At 50.6% G+C, this 23,659-nt stretch overlaps 1 protein-coding gene and 1 pseudogene across 1 annotated transcript; both read right to left on the reverse strand.

The window, feature by feature from the left end:
• Positions 1–840: 840 nt before the first annotated feature.
• On the reverse strand, positions 841–1,107 carry LOC103081424 (C-Myc-binding protein pseudogene; annotated as a pseudogene).
• Positions 1,108–1,783: 676 nt separating this feature from the next.
• IL12RB1 (interleukin 12 receptor subunit beta 1) lies at positions 1,784–19,976 on the reverse strand. Its single transcript, XM_007461106.1, has 16 exons — positions 19,916–19,976; positions 18,988–19,050; positions 17,949–18,066; positions 17,361–17,530; positions 15,034–15,173; positions 12,406–12,439; positions 11,809–11,931; positions 10,968–11,050; positions 9,887–10,124; positions 7,151–7,318; positions 6,327–6,464; positions 5,814–5,969; positions 4,296–4,430; positions 3,280–3,385; positions 2,886–2,967; positions 1,784–2,149 (listed from the first exon to the last, which is right to left on the reverse strand). Exons 1-16 carry the CDS (start codon positions 19,974–19,976, stop codon positions 1,784–1,786), a joined length of 2,181 nt encoding a protein of 726 aa, XP_007461168.1.
• Between the last annotated feature and the right edge of the window lie 3,683 nt (positions 19,977–23,659).

Below are 23,659 nucleotides of genomic sequence, written 5' to 3' on the forward strand. Positions count from 1 at the left end.
CCCCCCCCGACAGCAGCTCTGTGAGGTCAACATTATTATCATCCCCATTTAATTAATTAATTTTTGGAGTTTAGGTGAATTTTATTCTAAATTGGGTAAAAAACTAAACAACAAAACAAGTTAACTATTACATTCAATTTAATTACTGAGTCAGTAAGTTTATATTAAAGTCCTTTTTTTTTTTGCGGTACGTGGGCCTCTCACTGTCGTGGCCTCTCCCGTTGCGGAGCACAGGCCCCGGACGCGCAGGCTCAGCGGCCATGGCTCACGGGCCCAGCCGCTCCGCGGCATGTGGGATCTTCCCGGACCGGGACACGAACCCGTGTCCCCTGCATCGGCAGGCGGACTCTCAACCACTGCGCCACCAGGGAAGCCCTAAAGTCTTTTATTTTAAGATTTAATTTCATTTATTTTGGGCTGCATTGGGTCTTCATTGATGCGTGCGGGCTTCAGTAGCTGTGGCACGTGGGCTCAGTAGTTGTGGCTCATGGGCTCTAGGCGTGTGCGCTCAGTAGTTGTGGCACACGGACTTAGTTGCTCCGGGGCATGTGGGATCTTCCCGCACTAGGGATCAAACCTGTGTCTCCTGCATTGGCAGGAGGATTCTTATCCACTGCGCCACCAGGGAAGTCCCTGTCCTATCTTTTTAAACCACTCAGTGATTTTTAATATTTAATACAATCAAACCTAATGAAAACTCTTTATATAAATCTTTAAAATTACTGGGAAACTAAAATTTAAATCCCATTCATAACTGCACTGCACAAATACTTGATATGCAATAATCTATATCTTCCCAAAGATGTTGTGGCTTATAGTAGGGTATTTTCTTCCTCTCCATCATAAGTTTACTGAACTTTCTCCTTTGTTTTCAGTTTCATACTTCTCTTCCATTTCTGCCAATTCTAGGCGAAGCAGCTCTATTTCTAGACTTTCTGGGGTAGCAGCTCCTAAGCAATGTTTTAAAAAATCCAAAGCACTATTAGGATTCTCTGGTTCTTCATATAAGACTACCAATACCTTGGTCAGCGTGTCCAGCACCCCCGATTTCTCCAAGTACCTCCATAACTGATGGGCGGCTTTGTAATGAGCCATAATGAAAGCAGCAGCCGCGTTTCCATTTTATTTTTTATTTTATTTTACTTTTTCACCCCCATTTTATAGGGGAGGAGTCTGAGGCCAGGGAGGTGCCAATGCCCCCCTCAGAATGCTTAGAGCTCCCATTCTTTTCTTCACACCTAGATCCTCCAAGCCTGGAGACCCTGCAATGCAGCCAGGAACTCTGTGCCCAGATTCCCCATCCAATGCTTCTGGGACAGGATGCCCAGCCCAGGACCCTGGGATCAGCCTGAAACCGTTTGGGCCCCCCTCCAGTCTATCCCACACACCCCCAACAGGCCAACAGCGCCTTGCTCCATGGATGCCAGGCCCTGGCCCTGGGTAGCAGCTCCCGTTTCATGGCGGTTTGTAGGGTTCCCACCACAGGACAACCAGTGCTGGGCAGAGTGGGTGTTGGTGGGGGACACTGACGCCAGAGCCTGGGCAGTGGGGATGGGGTCTGAGTCACTCTGCCTGGGTTAGACTCCTGCCTGTGTTGTGTGGCCACAGGCTAGCCACTCGCCCTCTCTGAGCCTCACTGAGGCTCACTGAAATAGGTTAATAAGACAGCCATGTACCTCAGGGCGGTTATGGGGATTCAGGGCATCACGTGCCTAGAAAGAACAGGCTGGGTATGCAATAAGCACTTAATAACCAACTGTCGTGATTGCGATCATTGGTCTTCCTAACTGTAAGAGGAGGCAGATGTTTCTGTTTCTCCCTGGGAACGGAATTTGGGGGTCTGCCTTAGGTCTCCCAGGAGCAGCGGGAGTCCAGTTGCCTGGGCAGGGCTGTCCTTCAGCCTGTCCTTCCAGCCAGGCCCCAGAGTCCCAGCCTCAGGGCATCCCTGCACCCATTTCCTGTCTTTCAAGGGCAGCTCCGTGTCCAGGGCTGGCTCAGGGGCACCCAGAGGCAGCTCCATCTTCTCCTTGAGAAGCCCAGCTGTGTCCACGTCAGTTCGCTCTCCTTTGTCCCAGGATATGTTCACCACCAGGGCCTCTTGCTGGGACACCTCCTCTGGGAAGTCTGCCGGGCTGGTCCACTGCCAAACCTGGAGACGGACGGTGGGGTCAAGGCTGTGGGCAGGGCCCTATTTCTCATCCACACAAGGATGGAGTGGACCAGGTCCCCTCTGGCTTAATTCTCTAAAACCCGAGACCAATTCAAGGATCAGTTGGAAGGACCCCCCATTTCTCTTTGGAAAATTGCCCCTTCTCCTCTCTTAGTTGATGTGGTTGGACAGGGCAGGGGCCCCACACCAGCTCTTGCCATTGGCATGTGATCCTGGCCCAGCCAATCAGAACACTCCTACCCCCTGGTTCTAGTGATAGGCTAAGGGATGGGCATATGACCCAAGCTGGGCCAATCAGTGATGTCCGAGAATTCTGCTCCAGTTAATGGGAAAAATGGATACCCTGCTTCCACAGGGGGAAGGCTGAGCCTGCCTGAGATAGAAGCCTGAAGGGAGGATAGCACCACAAAGAGATGGAGTCCTAGCTCCTGGATCCAGCCATGCCTGAAGCCCACCACCCTGGATTTTTTTTTTCCATCAGGTTCCTTTGTGGAACTCACTTCAGTTCTGTTTCTGCTACTAGTAAATGGCCCACACAAGGTTCCCCTTTGGGTTTCTATTTGCCTGTCTATAAAATTGGACAGGCTTTTGGAGTACTTGCACCAGTGGGTTGGGGGAAAGTAAAATGAGTTAATGCATGGCCATTACTCTTCAGAGCCCTGGTCCAGATATGGGCCCAATAAACAAGACCTGGAATTAGAAATGGGGCCCTTACCTGCTTCCCCTGGCTGCCAGAGAACTCGACGGCAGTGCTGGCACAAGGTGTGGGCAGGGGTGGGCACAGGTGCCTCACAGCCCTGGGGAAGGAGGAGAACTGGTCAGCGCTTCTGTTCGTTCTTACTTTTTAATTGTTCTGACTTATTTTTTTCATCTCCATTAGGTTATAATAAGGGGAGTGAGGATGTAGCTAAGGGGTCAGGGTTATGGGAGACTGACAGACCCGGCTTGAAATCCCAGCACTGTCGCCACTGCTGGATACCTGGGCCTGACTATCTGGGCCTCAGTTTCCTCATCTCGAAAGTGGACATAAAAACCTACTTGGGGGAGCAGTTATTACTATTCTTACTATCACTATTACAGATCATCTCGGGGGAAGGGGTGCAAGTTACCTGTTCAAGCCGAGGTACCCAAAGATTCCCAGGAGAAGGATGCTCACGAAGCTCCCAAAAGATGCAAGGAAGATGGACAAATCGGACAACTCAGAAACCTGGACTTCTGGAAGCAGAAGAGCTTGGGCTGGGGGCGAGCCACCTCTTGCTTCTCATTGAGGAGGGAGTGGGAGAGGCGGGCCCTTCATCAACTCACTGCTGACCCTGGCATACTGTGAATCCCTCTGTGCCTCAGCTTCCTCCTCTGTGAAGTGGGACCCCGCCTGCCTTGTGACTACAGGATAAAGCCCTGGCACACAATAAGTGCTCAGGACACTGTAGCTCCAAGAGCCTGCAGGTAGGGCCTGTGTGGTTGCTCTCCCGGACCCAGACCAGCCCACCTCACACCCAGTCTGACTCACTGGTTCTCTTGGGACCAGACTTCACAACAAGGACAACAGGCAGGGACCGTGGCAGGAACAGGGATCATTTGGTCTCCAAATCCCTCATTGCCACACACCCCAAGACAATGGAGCCCACATCCTTATGTTTGTGATGAGATACTCATTCATTCATATTCATTCATTCACTCAATAAATAGCCCCCCTGCTCCCTTCCTCTCCCCAGGAGCCCCAAGGCTGGGGGAGGCAGAGCCCACACAGACACCCACACACACTCCCAAGGCGTCAGGCCAGGTAGGAGGGGCAGTGGGGGGGGTTGCCCAGAAGGAAGCCTGGAAGGCTTCCTGGAGGAGAGAGCTTTTGAGCTGAGTTTTGAAGGATGAATAGGAGTTTGACAAGGAGACCAAACATTCCAGACAGAGAGGCCTGCAAGGAAAAGCCAGCATAAGAGAAGGTTCATGAGGGGAAGCTGCAGCAGAGGTGAAGGAGTTGGGAGCACGTCAGCCTGCGACTTTCTCCTGAGAGGGATGCATGGGGAGCCATGGAAGGGTGGAGGGTCAGGGCGGGACTGCTTGCCGACATGTGGGATGGGGCAGTGCATGCTGGGTAAGTACTCGGGCCCGCCCCCTCACTCACCGATGGTGAAGCGCAGGGGCTGGCTCCAGGCGCCCCGCCACTTGGCTGTGTCTGCTCGAACCTGCACCTTGTAGGCTGTGGCAGCCCGCAGGCCCTGGAGGGTGATCTGGGTCTCTGTGGCGTTCACTGACAGCTCTGTGGGCGGGAGGCACCGTGGGCCCCTAAACCCCCTTTACTCTGGGCTCCACCCTGGGGGTGGGAGTGGGGGCTCACAGACATTTTGCTGAATAATCTTCCCTAAATACACCCATTCACGTCAAACTTATTTGGAAAATATTCTTCATCAAAATATTCAGTGAATGATGCTGTTTTTTCTCAAATTCTGACCAATTTGCCCTTCACTCGCTCCTAGCCCACTCCTTTCCAGCCGCATCTGCCTTCTCCTCAGAGCTCCCTAAAAGGCACCAGGTTCAATCCCAAACCTCAGGGCCTTTGCACTGGCTGTTTCGCTGGCCTGGTTCACCCTTTCGCCAGATAACTACATGGTTTCCTCCCTCACCTCTTTCTCATCTTTAGGGACAAGGTCAGGGTTAACTTTGTCTAAGTTGTTCCCCGAGTGTCCCCAGCACCTCAGCACAAAGTAGGATCTCAACAAGTGTCTGTGGAATTGGATGACTTTTAAAAAATAAAGCACCCCATAAAATTCTTTAAAATGAGAATACAGTTGTTGGCTGTCATACAGAAGAAAAATTCCTAGAACCCTAAATCCATATTCGTTGTAAATATTCAAGAGGAATATTCTTCAAAAGAGATTTCAGGGAAGTTGGTACATTTGGCCAAATGGGCATTTGGTGCATAAACCTTCAGCAATTTGACTTTTGGCAAACTGGTTTTCAGCAAATGGGCTGCTTCCAGCTGTGCCACTGTGAACAAGTCACCGACTCCCATTTGGCCTCATTTACCCCCTCTAAACAACGGAGGGTGACCAAGCTGATGGCAGAATGTCTATGTCTGATGCCAGAGCAGCCCCCGTTCCACCCACCTCCACCCTCCACCCTCCACCCCGCTCCTGCCCCTGTGCTGGGCTCGAGGAGGGAAGGCAGGATATAAACTCACGGTCTTGGCGGCCTGGCCTGTTGCTGCAGGAGATGGATGGGCGAGGCTGTATTCTCACAAGGCTATGTTACCCAGTGGGGAGGAACAGGCTCCCAATGTGGGAAATGACAGGAAGTTCCAGCCCTGGTGAGACCTGCCCTGTACATCCTCATTTCTTTCTCTTCTATGGGGCAGGAAGGGGCACCTAACTGCGCTCAAATCCAAGCTTGTTTAACCTTTGGGCAGGTGGATCCCTCTCCAGGCCTCAGTTTCCCCATCTGTAGAATGGAGACAGTCATCCCCGCTCCATGGGAGTTGCCATCTAAAGGGCCAGTCAAGACCCTTGAGTCCAACTCTATTGTTCCATGGGTGTGAAAACCAAAGCCCAGAGAGGGACAGTGAGGTGCCCAGGGTCACACAGCAAGGCAGAACTCAAGCCCAGAGCCCTTCCTCCCCCAGCCAGGCCTGTGCTGCCTCACGTACCGGATACTTGGCTGCTGGCCTCATCCTGGCAGCGCACAACGTACTCCTTCAGGACGCCGGGGCAGGTGCTCAGCAGAGATGGTGTCCAGTCCACAGACACTGAATCCTGGCTGAGTTTCTTTACAGACACATGTTGTGGGCTCCCGGCCTCTGAGGCTGCAACCAACATCCTTTACCACGGTCAGCTCCAAGGGTGCTGGTTGAGTACTTCCTGCCTGCCCAGCCTGCTACTGTCCGGAGACCCAGGGAACCTTGGCCACAGAGTCAGCTGTGCCAGTTCCACCACTCTTGGTGTCATCACTTCCCCTCTCTGAGCCTCAGTTTTCTTACTATATAATGGTGCAATACCTCTTGGGGTATCTTAAGAGTTGACTGAGCTGACCTCTATGTGTCTGGCTTCTGGCCAGGGCCTGATATGCAGTAGGTGCCTCTAAATGGTATTCCCCCTTCCTGATACCCAAGGACACTGCCGAGTCCCCTGGGTAGACCACCCTGCAGGTTTGGGCCACTCACCATTGCCTCCAAAGTGGTAGGTGGACAAGACGGTGGACCACGAGGTGGGCTTCTCCGGGTGTGCCGAGGCAAAGATAGTGATGCGGTAACACTCCTTCTGCCGCATTGCCCCAGATGCTTGGCTCAAGCTGTGCGTTGCTAGAAGGATTAGCAAGGGTCAGACCAGTAAATAGATTGTGTCCCCACCTCCGCACTTGTGCCATCTGCCAGGAAATCTTAGAGCACTCCTACCCATGCTTTAAAGCCCTTGCACCAATGTCCCCTCCTCCAGGATTCCATCCTCATGCCCTTTCCCACCCCTTCCCAACCTGTCCTCACCCCCTCCAGCACAGCTCCTACTCTATGGCGCTGGGGTGTCTGCATCCAGCTCTGTCTCCCCTGGCTGGGAGCTCTTTGAGGGCCAGGCTGAGGCTGAGGCTTCCTGGGGCCCCGGCCAAGACCACGTCAGAGAGTGAGAGGCTGCTTGGGCCATTTGGCACCCTCCCTTTCCCTCCAGAGGCCTCATTAATTTACCACCTGCATCTTGCTAGCTGCTACCTTTCCTGGCACGGGTGAATGTTTAACAAACACCCTGGGACGTGAGACTCATTACCTGCTGGGGTGCAACTTTCCCAGGGCTGAACCCTGACACCCCAGGATCCCAGCAGGAAGCTCCAGACCTGCATGAGTGGAAGAGTCTGTCTTGGCCTGTCCCCACCTCTGTGTGACCTTGCACAAGTGGCAAGACCTCTCTGGGCCTCAGACATCCCACAAGGATGATGACTGTAGGTTTGAGCTGACCAGGAGCTCCAATGGAGGATGCAGGGCAACCAATATTACGGTACCCATTCCATCAGGGTCCCGGTCCTGGGGTGCCGTCAGGGTGCAGGTGGCAAGGCTCTCGTCCTGGCCCTGGGGCTGCCACTCAATGCAGTATGTCATGCCCTGGGCCCGGGCTGGCCAATGCATGGTGGTCCTGTTGGCTCTGGTACTGATATTCAGAACCCCTGGTTCTGGAAGAAGACAAGAGAGGCACATCAGAATAGCTGCCTCATGCTCCCCGCAACCCAAGGCTCCTATAGCCCCATCCCACCCTCTTGACAAGCTCTAACCCCCCAGGGCCAGGAGTGTCTGTACCTGGCTCTGTCTCCCTGCACTGGGGGCTGCCAGGATGGGGGCTGAGCACAGAGGGGACAGCAGGGGCTGTTTGAATGAATCGAGTCCTCCCCCAGCCTGACTGTGGGTTCCCTGCCAGGATGCCCACAGTCAGTGCTCCCTATGCTGCCGCTACTACCCTGTCAGGCTAGTGGGCATCTCCTGGTCCAGCAGATGCCTGGCCACCCACCACCCACCTTGCCCAGCGGTGGGTGGCTGTGGTGGAGGAGGAGCCTCCCGGCTGGACCAGAGCTCAAAGCCCCGAGGACAGACCCACTCAGCCCCCTGGGCTCATCTCTCCACTCCCTACAGCAAGGCCACCTGTACCAACCTGAGAGGTGGGTATTGCTTCCAATTCTAGGGACAATAGCTATCATTTATTGAGTTCCGACTGTATGCGCCAGGCCAGTGCTGAGCGTTTTACAGGCGCCACTTTCCCACAAAGTGGGACCATGATTATCCCAATGATATAAAAACTGAGGCTCGAAGCCGGAGAGCCACCAGCCCAAGGTCACGTAGCGAGGCCATGGCTCAAAGCAGACCAGGAGCTGACAGACTTGCTGCTGTGTCACCCTTGCAAGTGGCTTCATCTGTCTGAGCCTCAGTCATCTCATCTCTGAAATGGGCATCATCCTAACAGCCCAGCTGGGTGCTCAGCAGGATCAGGACTAAGGTGAAGCGAGCAGGGCACTTATCTTGGGCATGAAATTAAGGAGGCGCCAAGGAACTCAATCACCAAGATCAACACTCTTCTAATGCAGTATTTTTTAAAAAATCAAAATGAACCTAAAAATATGTACTGAGTACTATTCACGGTTGCCAAACAATGAAAACAGCTCAAATGTCCATCAGTGGAAAAACAGGTAAACAAAATGTGGACCATTCACACAGTGGAATATTACTCAGCCATAAAAAGGAATGAAGCACTGATGCATGCTACAATGTGGATGAATCTTGAAGATATCAGGCTGTGAAAGAAGCCAGCCACAAAAGGTCACATAGTATATGATTAATTCTATGAAATGCCCAGAGCAGGCAAATCCACAGAGACAGAAAGCAGATTGGTGATTGTCAGGGGCTTGGGGAGGGGGAGGGGGAGTGACTGCTAAGGGGGACAGGGTCTCCTTTTGGGTGTGATGAAAAGGTTCTGGAACTAGACAGAGGTGATGATTGCACAACATTGTGAATGTAATTAAGGCACCAAATTGTACTTGTTAAAATGGTTCATTTTGATATGTGAACTTTACCTCAATAAAATACATATGTTTATATACATACATATAAACCTTAATTTTTAAATTTTAGATTTATTTTTTTGAGGTAACACTGGTTTATAATATTATAATAATAAAAATGTTTCATGTGCACAATATTATATTTTGACTTCTGAATACCCTACTGTGTGCTCAACATGAAAAATTTAGTTTCCATCTGTCACCATGCAGTTGATCCCCTTTACCTCTCCCCTCCCCCTGCCTCTTCCCCTCTGGTAATCACTAATCTGTTCTCTATATCTATGTATTAGTTTTGGTTTGTCCATCTATTTAGTCAGTCAGTTGTTTGTTTGTTTGGTTGGTTGGTTGGTTTTTATATTTCACATCTGAGTGAAATCATAGGGTATTTGTCTTTCTCCAGCTGAATTGTTTCACTAAGCATAATATCCTCAGGGTCCACGCATGTTGTCACAAATGGCAGCATTTCATTCTTCTTTATGGCTGAGTAGTATTCCATTGTATACATGCACCACATCTTTTTTGTCCATTCATCCATTGATGGGCACTTAGGTTGTTTCCATATCTTGGCTATTGTGAATAACGCTGCAATGAACATAGGGGTGCATATATTTTTTCCAATTATGTTTTCTTTTTCTTTGGATAAATACCCAGAAGTGGAATTGCTGGATCATATGGTAGTTCTAGTCTTAATTTTCTGAGGAATCTCCATACTGTTTTCCATAGTGGCTGCACCAATTTACATTCCTGCCAACAGTGTATGAAGGTTCCCTTTTATCCACATCATCACCATTGATTTTTTCATTGTGTATAAATATATGTATATATTTAACATATGTATACATGTATATAAAATGAGCAAAATGTCTAGATTTTAAATAAAGACAGGATCAACCCTGTATTTGCACGACCCTGCCTTGCTTGCCACACCCTGATCTTGGCCCTGGTCCCAATAAAACTTTATTTACAAAAACAAGTGTTTGGCCTGGGCCACAGTTTGCCAGTGAGAAATTTTTAAACTATTACACTATAGCGCTATGCATTTTTTAATGCTATGCATTTTGAATACTGACTTTACACACTCCTAAATTAGACACCACATTACATTTTTGTGCCTCGCTTCACCCTAGTCTAGCTGAGGCTCGAGTACGTGCTCAGCTCCAAGGGGTCCCCCCACTGCCCAGCCAAAGGCACCTGAGTGGATATAGGCAGGAATGTGCCATGTCTGGTTGGGACCGAGGCCAAAGCGATTCCGGGAAACGACAACCAGGTCATAGGCGGCACCCGAGAGGCTGAGCTTTTTCCGCAGGGGCAGAGTCCTCGTGGCCTTGGCTTTACATGGGCAGGACAGCATATGCAGGTGGACATGGTAGGTCACCTCCATGCCTGAGTCGGGCCCGAGGCAGCCTTCCGGAAGCTCCAGCTGGGGCAGCTGTTGTGAGTGTGAGAGATGGTTTGTGGGGACCTGAACATGCACGTCGTCCCCGTGGGTTGACATCAGGATGCTGCCCACGAGCACAGGCTCATCCACGGGCCACAGCTGATGACATGTATGAAAATTTTTTAAAAATAGTAAACCTCAGTGCTGGCAAGGCTGCTGGGAAACTGACACATCCACTGCTCATTGGTTTAGGGGGAGGGGAAAATAATTTGGCAAAACCCACTGAAAGCCAGAGGAAAAAAATGTTTCCGTCTTTGGACCCAGTTACTTCGAGCCTGGACATTTTTCCTGAGAGAAGAAATTCAAATTATAAGAAACCTAGGACGAGAAGGAGCTTCACTACAGCTTTATAGTGCCAGCCCATTGGGGACCTGGCGGAATCAATTATGGTGAAGCCAGGGGTTGAAATGTATGGTGAGTTTGCCCCAACTCAGGCAGGGGATTTCCCCTCTGCGCCTCAGTTTCCTCCTCTGGAAAATGGGTTCATTCGACTGTACTTAATGAGTTGTTTGGGGGACTTCAAAAAAATCATCTCCCATCCAGACCAGCACAGTCAACCCCTTCCTGGCCTTCCAGCTTCCACGTGAGCCCCCCAAAATCTGCTCCCCCAATGGCTGCCAGAGGGAGCCTGTGAACACCTGAGTCCAGCCATATCCTTCCTCTGCTCACACACCCTCCATGGCTCCCCATTACCTTCAGAGTTCAACCCACAGTCCTTCCAGTCCCTACCACCTCCACGGCTCATCTCCCTCCTTTTAAGCACTTCCACTCCAGCCTCTTGTCTCCTTCTCTCTGTCCTCAGGCCACCCCACAAGCCTGTGATGGTCCCATTACCTGCTCATGCAAGGTGACCTTCCTCCTCCCACCCGGGCCGAGCTGCTCCACCGAGAACCTCACCTTGGCCTGTGGGGGGGTTTCTGCAATGAGACAGCAAGACAGTGACACTGGGGGTGGGGCCCTTGCTCACAACGTTCTGCAGACCCTGGATTGGGTCCCGGGACCTTTTCCTTCCCTCCCATGAAACACAGGATTCTATGGGTCATTAAGTAGTTTTCAAAATCTGCAAACATGGAGATCCACTCCACGATAGTGTGAATATACTTAATGCAACTGCCTAAAAATGGTTAAAATGGCAAATTTTATATTATGTCTTTTTTTACTACAATTTAAAAAAAAATCTGAAAACAGCCGTTGGAGTTGTTTCCCAGCAGATACGCACTTGGGTGGGCAGGAGGAAGCTTCAGCTCAAAGGGTAGGGGGACAAATGTTGACAGTCACCCCCCCATCTCTCCCTCCCACCCCCACCTCGGGCCACGTCTCCACTCTGGAGCTGCCCTGGTTCCAGCTTCCTGTGTCATTTGGGAAAATCTGCCTTCACGACACCGCCACTTGCACCCATCAACTCCTTGTTCGGCTTTCAAAGAACAAAACCCACCAAACTAATTGGAAGGAGAGAAAGACTGATAAATGTTTTCTTTTTATTACGGATTTGCTACATTTTACAAAGTGAAACTTGCCCACTGCCCTGCCACCTTGCACTAATTTTCCCTAATTTCTTCGGCAGCCTTATTTCTAACATCCATCACCTTATTGCTAACACTCACCACCTTATTTCTAATACTACTACCATCTTTCTAACGCCTGTCTCCCTTCCTGTGGTCCAGGGTGCTCTCACCGGGGGGGATGCACACAGGGCTGCTCCAGCTGCTCCAGGGACCTCTGGGGACCCCTGGCCTCAGCCGTCGCCGCAGCTGGAATTCCTGTACCGCGTCCATCTCCAAGGGGCAGAGGCATGACTCTGGGAAGAAGCAGATCAAACATCAAGCAAAGGGGCTGTCCCAAAGCCGGGAGCGCCCAAGGCTTGGCACTGGTCACTTAGCCATCATGCACATATTAAGCTCCAACTGTGCACATGCACTTATTGAGTGCCAACTGTGTACAAGCACTTATTGAGAGCTAATCATGTGCCGGACCCTGGGGACACAGCCAGAATAGGCCAGGTGCTGTGCTCTTGGGGCCTCAAGGATCACCCACTTCTTCTACTGTCTGGAACTCGAGTCTCAGCAAGGCCACCTACTAGGGATGTGAACTTGGCCAAAGGCTTCACAAGCCCAAGCCTTTGTTTCCTCACCTGTGAAATGGGAATAATCCAATACTGAACTACAGGGAGGCACAAACAAGCCTACAGAGAATTTAGCACTGGGTCTAGCGCACAGTGGGTGCCAAATTAATGCTAACTTGCTACCGCTGTCATTGTCACTATTATTCTCACCGAAGCCAGCATCATCCTGACGTCCACAGTCGCCCTAAAACAAGACCACAGTTATACATTGTTTTACATTTGGGTGTTGAAAATTCTAGCTCTTTTGAAATTTTCAACAATTAGTTTGCTAGATGCAACATGGAACCCTGGATTGGATCTGAGAACAGAAAGAGGACATTCTTGGAAAAGCGGGTGATAATCCAAATAAACTCTGGAGTTTAGTTTATAGCAAGAGACCAGTGACAGACAGACTTGGGAACGAAAGCCATTAACCTGTGGGGAAGCTGGGTGAAGGCTCTATGTGCTTCTTTGTAACTTTTCTGAAAATCTAAGATTATTCCAAAATAAAAAAGTTTTTTTTTTTTTAAAGAATTATTTGGAGGAATTTCCTTGCAGTCCAGTGGTTAGGACTTTCACTTCCAGGGCCCGGGTTCAATCCCTGGTCAGAGAACTAAGATCCCACAAGCCGTGTGTCGAGGCCAAAAATTAAAAAATAAAATAAAATCATTATTTTAGGAGGCAAAATTATATTTTTATAATTTCCTAAAAAAATATTTTAAGAGACAAAACCTATCTGTTTGTGGTGTCATGGATGAGGAGAGGCAAGTTTAGGACCCAGCTAGCCCCACACTCCCCAGCTGATGCTGAGAGGCCCCTGGACATCCTGAGCCTCAGTTTCCTCATCTGCAAAGGGGGGCTGAGAGGGTCCACTGCAGAGTGTGTTAGGGGGCTGGAGATAAAAAGTAAAGAGAAGCCCCTCCCCAACAGGAGTCCCATGTCACCTGCCTCTGACTGATCCGAACCCATTCACTTGATGGGAAAACTGAGGCTCAGGGAGGGGCACAACATTTGGAGGGAAGATGGGGCCCAAACTGAGGCAACTCCCTGGACTCAAGATGCTCCCAGGCTGAGGGAGGGGGAGATACCACAATTCAGAAGCTAGGGGGGTCTCTGTCTCTCCCAAACTAGGGACTCCTGGGGACTTGGTCAGGGCTGAGGTTTCTTGCAAGCCTAGGCTTGCCCTGCCTGCAGGGGACAGAGGGGAGAATAGAGTAGCTGAAGCATGAATGAAGGTCCAAAGAAGACATACAGATGGCCAACAGGTACATGAAAATGTGTTCAACATCACTAATCATCAGGGAAATGCAGATCAAAACCACAATGAGATCTCACCTCACACCTGTCAGAATGGTTATCATCAAAAAGACAAGAGATAACAATTGTTGGCGAGGATGTGGAGAAAAGGGAACCCTGTGCACTGTTGGTGGGGATGTAAATTGCAGCAGCCACTATGGAAAACAGAGTGCAAGTTCCTCAAAATATTAAAAATAGAGCTACCATATCATCCAGCAATACCACTTCTGAGTATTTATCCAAAGAAAAGCAAAACACTAATTGGAAAAGATACATGCACCTTCATGTTCACTGCAGCATTATTTACAGCAGCTAAGATGTGAAAGCAATCTTAGCGTCCATCGATGGATGAATGGATAAAGAAAATGTGGTACATGTATCAATGGAATATTATTTCGCCATAAAAAGAAGGAAATCCTGCCATTTGCAAAATGGATAGTCCTTGACGGCATTATGTTGAGTGAAATAAGTCTGACAGAGAAAGACAAATACTGTGTGATCTCACTTACAAGTGAATTTAAAACAAACAAAAAACCAAACTCATAGATACAGAGAACAGAGTAGTGGTTGCCTGAGGTGAGGGGTAGCATGTGGGCGAAACAGGTGAAGGTGGTCAAAAGGTACAAAGTTATCAATATAAAATAAATAAGTCCTGGGGATGTAATGTACAGCATGGTGACTATAGTTAACAATACTGAACTGTATTGTCTGAAAGTTGTTAAGAGAGTAAATCTTAAAAGTTCTCATTACAAGAAGCAAAATCTGGAACATGCCTGTGTCGTGACGGATGTTAAACAGATTTATTGTGGTGATGATTTCACAATGTATACAAATATCAAATCATGTTGTACACTTGAAACTAATATAATTTTATATGTCAGTTACATCTGAATTTTAAAAAGGAGGGACTTCTCTGGCAGTCCAGTTAAGACTCTGTGCTCCCAATGCAGTGGGCAAGGGTTCAGTCCCTGGTCGAGGATCTAAGACCCCACATGCCACACAGCACGGCTTAAAAAAAAAAAAAAAGGGAAAGGAGGGAGGGAGGGAGGGAGGGAGGAATGGCGGAAAGGTAGTTTCCTGGAAGAGGTATCCTTTGAGCTGGACCCTGAAGGTGGGTTGGATTCACATGTGCTCAGATACAGAGGAGGGCATGCAGGTGGAAGGAACTGCATATACCAAGGCAAAGGGGCTGGAAATCCAGGGCATAGGCAAAGAATGATGGCCATTCAAAAAGGGGCCAGAGGAAGCATGAGGCAAGTGAGGGAAACTCGGGCCAGCTGAAGATAAGGATGACTTACTGAGGGTAGTGGGGAGCCATGGAGGGTGTGTGAGCAAGGGAGATCACAATCAGATCTTTATGTCAGAGAGACCCAGAGGCTAAACATGGGGCAAGAGTGGAGGCCAGGTGGGAAGGGTGATAGATACAGAGATTGCAAAACTGACGGGAGAGGTGTGAGGGTGCTCTTTGCCTGTGCAAACCCCTGATCTGGGGAATAAACTCACCCACTTCCACGGGCTGCCAGGTGTCCGGTGCCGGAACTGCACCTCAGCACCATCCTGGTGGTCTGGGGTCTCCCACTCCATGAGCAGCTGCCCCGCTGACCTGGACACCTTGATGTTTCCTGGGGGAGGGTCGTATTTAACTGGAAGCAGAGTTGGGGGTTGGGAAGGGGAAGCCAGCATGGGTGTGAGCTGTTGGTCCTGAAAATTCTGGAAAATCTTCCCATGATCCTCCTGGCCCATAGTAAACCACCAAGCTCCCAAAATTTGAATCAGGGACACCTCTACAGGTCCCATCTAAGCCTGGGGTTCTATGGGTCAAAGAGTTAAGATTTATACCCAGGATCCTATTAGTAAAGGTGTCTTTAAAATATTAATACTCATTGCTGGCAAGGCTGTGGTGAGACAGACACTTTTGTAAATTACTGATGAGAGGATAATTAACTGATTCTACTTTTTTCTGAAGGACTATTAGGGAAATCTTACTAACTTTTTAACCCCACTTCAAGGAGGCTGGCCTGAGGAGAGACATCTATCATGCTTTCTGCATCTCGGTTATACTGTGCCTGATTCTAGCTCAGGGTCTTTGCACTTGCTGTATCCTCTGTTTTGCTGTATCCACACTTCCCCATCTTTATTCCTACTGGATCTTTTTCATCCTTGAGCTAGAGCCCTCCCTGACCTCCCAGCAGTATCTCATCACGTGTAACGATCATGCCTTGTCCATCACCCTACATGAATCTGGGCTCCATGAAGGCAGGGACAGGGCTGAGATTGGGGTGAGGAGAGTGAGGCAAGGTTGTACAAATACAGGGTCAGATCCTGCCTTTATTTGAAGTTCTGGGGAATTCCCTGGCAGTCCAGTGGTTAGGGTCCTGCACTTCCACTGTAGGGGGTGTGGGTTCGATCCCTGGTCGGGGAAATAAGATCCTGCGTGCTGTGCAGTGCGGCAAAAAAAAAAAAAAAAATCTGATATTTGATTTGTCATGGCTTTTTTGGGGGGGCATTAATATTGATTTTTTTTAAAATGTTGCATCATGGGACTTCCCTGGTGGTCCAGTGGTCAATACTCCGCACTCCCAATGTAGGGGACCTGGGTTCGATCCCTGGTCAGGGAACTAGATCCCACATGCATGCTGCAACTAAAAGATCCTGCATGCTTCAACAAAGAATCCTCATGTGGTAACAAAGATCCTGCGTGCCACAATTAAGAGCCGGCACAGCCAAGTAAATAAATATTAAAAAAGAAAAGTTGCTTCATGATATGGTTTATAATGACTACTTAGATTTTTTGGCACCCCCATAACATTTTGTGGCCAAGGAGTGCCTCATTCATCTCACCCTTGTCCCAGCCCTGTGCTGTGACCTCCATTGGCCTTGCCCATGTCCCCCATGATTGAGCATGGCACACAGTAGCAGTTCAACGAGTATAAACTAAGTATGTGTTATTGATTCATGAAAACAGATTTTAAAGACCGAACACGGGGGACTTCCCTGGTGACACAGTGGTTAAGAATCCGCCTGCCAGGGCTGCCCTGGTGGCACAATGGTTGAGAGTCCGCCTGCCGATGCAGGGGACACGGGTTCGGGCCCTGGTCCGGGAGGATCCCACATGCCGCGGAGCGGCTGGGCCCGTGAGCCATGGCCGCTGGGCCTGAGCATCCGGAGCCTGTGCTCCACGGCGGGAGAGGCCACAGCGGTGAGAGGCCCGCGTACCGCAAAAAAAAAAAAAAAAAAAAAAAAAAAAAAAGAAAGAAAAAAGAATCCGCCTGCCAATGCAGGGGACACGGGTCCGATCCCTGGCCCGGGAAGATCCCACATACCATGGAGCAACTAAGCCCATGTGCCACAACTACTGAGCCTGTGTTCTAGAGCCCGTGAGCCACAACTGCTGAGCCCGTGTGCTGTAACTACTCAAGCCTGCGCACCTGGAGCCCGTGCTCCGCAACAAGAGAAGCCACCTCAATGAGCAGTCAGAGCATCGCAACGAAGAGTAGCCCCCATGCTCTGCAACTAGAGGAAGCCCACACACAGCAATGACGACCCAATGCAGCAAAAAAAAAAAAAAAAATTATAAGACCCAACAGGGTCTTGGCCACATTATAGTATCAAGGAGAAACCGGAAGCTACCTACATGTTCATCAGTAGCGGATCCGTTAGGGGACCATGGAAGACTCTGCCAGGTTACATGACAGAGTTGGTTGTAAAAATAGCTAGCAGTATTCAGCCCCTTGCCAGGGACCCAGAATTCCCTCAGGTCTAGGCTTGGGGACCAGAGGCTTCTCTGGGTGAGGAGGCGGTAGTGGAGAGGAAGAGAACAGGGTGCTGACCTGAGCTGTAGAGGTTCAGGGTAATGTTGGGGGACTTCTCTGTCCAGTTGGCAGCCCGGGATTCCACCCAGAGAGTGACAGCGTGGAGCACGGATATGCCATCCTGGTCGGAGAACTGCAGCTTGGTGGCTGAGCCTGCAGCAAAGTAGCAACAGCGCCCAGGCTTGAGGCTGCAGGAAGGAGGGTATTGGCACTGAGTCTCAGCGGCCACAGCAGATGATGTGCATCACATCCCAGGATCCTTTTCTTCCCCTTTTACCCCCGCTCCCCAGCCTGGGGGTTTCTTAGGGATCAACTTAGGACTAAGGGGTTTGGAGGATCCCAGAATCTCCTAACATGGGCTGCCACAGAGAGAAGGAAGAAATGAATAGATGGATGAATAAGTCACAGGGTGAGGATGAAAGAAGGACCACAGGGATCCTAATTGCTGCCCAAACTGGATACCCACCCACGCTGACCCCACAACACAGATCTCCAGCCCTCCCTTCTGACATGAGAAACTGAGGCCCTGGAAGAGGCAAAGACACTGCCGAGCTCATACATCTGAGAGTAGAGGCAGGGGGTCAGGAGCAAAGGCAGGATCCTCACCAGCATCTCAGGAAGTGGCTGACCCCAGCTGCGGGGCCCTCATATTCCCAGGAACATTCATAACCAGCGTTGCTGAGTATCCGGTAGCAGTTTAGGTCCCGGGGGCCCGAAGCTAAGCCTGGAGGTTTGAGAACAGATTAGAGTGTGGGGGGGCGGGGTCCCCAAACTGACACACCCCAGAGAGGAATCTTTGTGACACTTATGCAATCCGGTGTCACCTCAGCCTAAACACGCTGTGACTTCCAGCACCTTCCTGTGCCCTTCCCGCCTGTCTCCTGCCATCTCCCTTGCACCTCGTCCTCCAGCCACTTCAGCCTCTTCACTGGTCCTCAAACACACCAGGCTCACTCCTACCTCAGGACCTTTGCATGTGCTATGCCCTCTGCCTGAAATGTCCTTGGTCCAGATCTTGACATTCCAATTTCTCCTTCAGTGTCACCTCCTCAAGCACTAGGCTATTTGAAGCAGCCCCCTCCCTCTCCATCCCTCACCCTGCTCTGTTTTTTTATTCCTAGCACGTCATTGTATGCAGGATATGCATTTGTGTGCCTCTTGTCCACCTCCTGCACTAGGCTGTGACCCCAGGAGGACAGCTGGGCTCGCAGCTGATTCCTTTATGTCTAGAACTGTGTCTGCACGTAGTACGTGCTTGGTAAATATTTCTGGAACAAAAGAATAGATGAAACGCCTTGCCCAGTGGCAGATTTAGTGAGTTTGTTACAAGCATGAATGTTTCAGCAATGCTTGATTCCAAGCAACTTCAAAATGTTTAACAGCTGCTTAGCCCCACATGCTGACCAATCAGGATGGACACAGACACCAGTCCTGCGACCCTGTTACGGAGTAGATGAGGCTTACAGAGGAGACTGCTCCAGGACACCTGAGTTTGGTGAGGACAGGCCATCAGGCTGTCGGGTTGGGGCTCCTGAGACCCCAGTCTTTGGCTGGGCAGGAGGGAGCTGAAGGAGTGGCTGCTCGGGATGGGTCAGTCAGAGCCCATTACAACCCCTTCCTCCCACGATGGGGAACTGCCCCAGACCTGAGTCTGCATCCGGATACGGTGGATCCTGAAAACAGCACCCCATGGTGCCACAGGCCTCAGCTGCAAAGGCAATGAAGAGATAATGACAGTCTCAGCCTTTCACTGCAGGGGAGGGGGGCTTGCCCAGTGACCATCCATGCACCTGCCCACTTTCCCATCCTTGCACCCACCCACGCATCCACCTTTCTATCCATCCATCCATCCATCCATCCATCCATCCATCCATCCATCCACCCATCCACTCATCTATTCAGCCATCCATCTTTCCACCCACCCACCCACCCATCCATCCACTCATCTACCCATACGTCCACCCATCCATCCATCCACCCACCCATCCAGCTCTCGGGCCGCTCCTCTAAAGCAATCCAGGGTCCCCTGTACCTCTCCCTTTTGCTGGTCTCCAGCCCTGTCTGACCTCTAAAAGCCCTGAAACCTTGCTGATCTCCAGTTTACAGAGAGGGAAACTGAGGCACAAAGAAGTTGCCCGAGGTCATGCAACAGCAGAGCTGGGATGAGAGTCCAAACCTAGTCATCCTCTGGGGGCTGGGTCCCTTCCCATTCGATTCCACAAGATGGAGAGTGTGTATATTACATACACTGGGTACATAACACTATATTATATATATATAATATATATACTTGGTCTTTATCCCTTCCTTAGCTATTTCTCATTAAACTCTGGGATGTGGGAAAGATTCAGAGCTTCAGCCCACCCCACAGAAGACAAAATCAAGACCAGAGGGGAGATGCCCAAGTCTGACATCAGAATCCATGATCATCCAGCTCACATTTGACAGAGGGAAAGACTGAGGCCCAGAGACACAGAAACAACCCTGGGAACCGGGTCCACAGCCCTCCACATATACACACACAGCCACCCGCCCCGGCAAGAAGAGCTGTGACTCCAGGGTAGGGGACTCACCGCCTTGCCGGGGTAGCAGGAGGAGAAAGAGGGGGACAAGCCTGGTCACCCACTGCCCCATTAGGTCCTCGAAGAGGGCGGCAGTCCCAGACGAGCTTCTGTGCTGCTGGAGAGGCCCCAGCCACCCAGTCCTCACCCAGGAACACATTAAAGCTTAGCAAGAAAAACTAAAAAGAAAAAAAAAAAGTTAGATGTCATGGCCCCTCCCAGGGCAAGTCAAAGTGAAAAAGAAACCCAGGAAGTCAGCTTAGGCGTGGTGGCCTCATTCAGACCACAAATACACCTGCGCCCTGGACCCCGAGCCCCAGGTCCGGAGGGTCTTCTCTGCTGGCCCCAGACTGAAGCTGGACACTGGGTGAGAGCCCCATGGGTGGCCTGAGGCTCTGTGCCCTTGGCCAGGTCTCCAGCCCTCTCTGGTCCACTTCTGAGACTTAGGAGCTAAATGGGAGGCCAGGGTCTTCAGACGTCAGAGTTCACTCTCCCAGTAAATTGTTATGAAGTGCTTGCTGTAGGCTGGGCCCTCCAAAAATGTCCACCTCCCCATTTCCCAAATTCCAGCCTCAGGGCACCCTGGTTTCCAGGTCTGGAAGAGTCTCCTTGCTTCCTTTAGACTCAACCTTGTCTTTTCTCTGTCTTTTTCTCAGCCAGAGGTGGAGAGGTGGGGAGGCGGGGGAGGGGGGTTGTCTCAGTTTCTGACCCTCTCTCTGCACTGTCAACAAAGGCCCAAAATGTCCATGGAGAAGAGCTGATTCATGCTACCAAGTGGATGAACCCCTAAAACAACAGGCTGAGTGAAAAAAGTCAGACACAGCAGCCCATATGTTGTATGATTCTATGTATATGAAATGTCTGGAACAGGCAAATCCACAGAGACAGAAGGTAGATTCGTGGTTGCCAGGGGCTGGGGGAGGGGAATGGGGAGTGACTACTCATGGGGATGGGGCTGCATTTTGGGGTGCTGAAAATGTTTTGGAACTAGACAGACGTAATTGTTGTACCATATAGTGAATATTCTAAATGTCACTGAACTGTATATATTAAAATGGTTAATTTTATGTTATGTGATTTTCACCTAAAAAAAAATGTTCTCGGAGCCTAGGTGGGCAAAGAACAGGGTAAGGGTCTCTCCTGGGGGAGAGCATCTGGGGAAACTGAGGCCCAAGAGGCCAGGAGGAAGCCCATTCTCTGAGACCCAGTCCTGAGGGGCAGCTGGGCTGGCCAGGGTCAGGCGCCCAGCAGGCCATGAAGTCAGAGCCATCAGAACAAAGAGGCAGTGTTCCAGGCCTGGCACAGTGGGGACGGGGACCCTGTGACCCTGCACAGAGCAGTCTTCACAGGCAGCAGGGCCCAGGCCAGGCCAGGGGGCAGAGTAGGTTTGAGGCCTGGGGGAGGGTCAGAGACAGAGAGAGACAGAGACACAAATGGAGAGAAACATAAAGATAGAAGGGACCATTGGAGATAGGGGTAAACCCATGGCCCACCTCTCAATGATCCTGAGACCCCTACCTCAGGTGCCCCATTTTGCAGATGGAGAAACTGAGTCCAGAGACACCCAGACCACTCAGGGCCCCAGCTAGAGGTGAAAACATGGATGCAAACCCTGAGGCAGGGCACCCCCCACAGTGGGGCTGAGCTTTGCACCTTCCAGAGTAAGACCCATGCCCCAGGGCTACTCCCTACATCCCACCAACCCCCCTCCCGAAAGTTGGGCCTCCCAGGCCTCAGCTTCCCCATCTGCAAATGGGCTAGAGTGTGGATAAAAGAGGGTTGCTGCCCACCAGACAGCCATTATGATTTGTCATTCTTTGGGGGCTCGCAGTGGCCTCTGCTCTTGTCACACCTCTTTCCCATCCCCCCCAAAGTTAGAGCAGTCACTGGAAAAACATCAAGGGGGGTGGGGCAGAGCTGGACACAGATGCCCCCAGCTCCTTGAGGTCAGGGGCTGGGTGCAGGGAGGGGCAGAGGTTAAGGGGGCCCTGCAGGGGACCAGGGAGGGCTGCCCAGAGTAAGGAGGTCTTGAACTGGCTTTGTAAAATTAAAGGGCATTCCCGGCAGAGGTCACAGAAGAGGGAAAAGCTCGGGGGACATTATTTGGGGAACAGCAAGATGAACGTGGCAGGTCTGGGGGTCCATGGGAGAGATGAAGATGGTAGCGGGGGCCAGGGCCTTGAGTGCTGGGCTGAAGGGCTGGACTTTTTCCCAAGAGATTTTCCCCAAGGAGCTATGGCAGGAGTGTGAGAAGGATTCCAGCCACTTGTCAGGTGTTGTTTCTACCCTTTTTGAGGTCACAGTTGGAAGTTCACCTTAAGGTTCACCGCAGCCCACCTTCCCCGTGCCAAATCTTTGTACACCCACCACCTCTCTTGGCCTGCCTGCCACCTACTCCAGGAAGCCCTCCCAGCTGCCCCAGAAGCACACCTGGGATATGTCCCCAGAGCTGTTCCACTTTCAGATGCCCCACAAACTGGGGGGAGGGGGAGGCAGGAAGGATAGGGTCATAGGCCCTCCTCCCCAGGAAATCGTAATGGGGAGAACCACAGAACTTCCCCACCCCCTCAGCTTCCGCCTTCTGGGGGAAGGACGGGTAGTAACCTTTAGCCCGAGAAGGGCTGAGCTTCTCTCCATGTGGTCAAGAGACCTGGTGCCCCTGAGGGGCATCTAAGGAGGATCTTGAAGGATGAGTAGGAGTTGGCAAGGAGGAAATCCATGAGTTCATTTAACAAACACATTTATTAATAAGAACATTTCTCACCAATAAGAACATTTTTCATTCACTCAACCAGGACTTCCTGAGGCCTCCAGAGGATCAATTGAGGATGTTTTAAAGAATACATAGTGGTGATAATTTTGTAAGATATAGAAATATCAAATCAATATATTGTGCACTTGGAACTAACATAATGTTGTAGGTCAATTATAATTCAAATTTTTTTTTTTTTCGGTACGCGGGCCTCTCACTGTTGTGGCCTCTCCCGTTGCGGAGCAGTCTCCAGACACACAGGCTCAGCGGCCGTGGCTCATGGACCTAGCCACTCCGCGGCATGTGGGATCTTCCCAGACCGGGGCACGAACCCGTGTCCCCTGCATCGGCAGGTGGACTCAACAACTGGGCCACCAGGGAAGCCCTATAATTCAATTTTTTAAAAAAGAATACATAGGGGAACTTCCCTGGCGGTCCAGTGGTTAAGACTCCGCACCTCCACTGCAGGGGGCAGGTGCTCAATCCCTGGTCGGGGAACTAAGATCCTGCATGCCGTGCAGTGTGGGGCCCCACCCCCACCCCCCAAAAAAAGAACACATAGGTGGGACTTCCCTGGTGGTGCAGTGGTTAAGAATCCACCTGCCAATGCAGGGGACACAGGTTCGGTCCCTGGCCCAGGAAGATCCCACATGTCCCAGAGCAACTAAGCCTGTGTGGAACAACCACTGAGCATGCACCCTAGAGCCCGCGAGCCACAACTACTGAGCCTGCGTGTCACAACTACTGAAGCCCGTGCTCCACAACGAGAAGCCACCGCAATGAGAAGCCCGTGCACCGTAACGAAGACCCAACGCAGCCAAAAATAAATAAATAAAAATTTAAAAGTAAATAAGTACATATATTTATTTTTTAAAAAAAGAATACATAGGTTACCAAGAAAAGAACTCATTCATTCACTCCCTGATTATACTCCCTGATACTCTTCATGGAGATATTTTAGGAGGGTTTTGATGGATGTGTAGAAGTTTGCAAGAAAAAAAATC

This window comes from Lipotes vexillifer, unplaced genomic scaffold (assembly GCF_000442215.2).
Source record: "Lipotes vexillifer unplaced genomic scaffold, Lipotes_vexillifer_v1.1 scaffold469, whole genome shotgun sequence".
NCBI classification, from domain to species: Eukaryota; Metazoa; Chordata; class Mammalia; order Artiodactyla; family Lipotidae; genus Lipotes; species Lipotes vexillifer.

What these genes read in the sequence shown, in the direction of transcription:
- IL12RB1 (XM_007461106.1), bottom strand. Translation starts at nt 19,976, where the DNA reads ATGGGGCAGTGGGTGACCAGGCTTGTCCCCCTCTTTCTCCTCCTGCTA. An exon ending in TCAGGATGATGCTGGCTTCG is followed by an intron (nt 11,932 to 12,405) that starts GTGAGAATAATA and finishes GCTTCTTCCCAG; the next exon opens with AGTCATGCCTCTGCCCCTTG. An exon ending in CCCTGTGTGCATCCCCCCCG is followed by an intron (nt 11,051 to 11,808) that starts GTGAGAGCACCC and finishes GTCTCATTGCAG; the next exon opens with AAACCCCCCCACAGGCCAAG.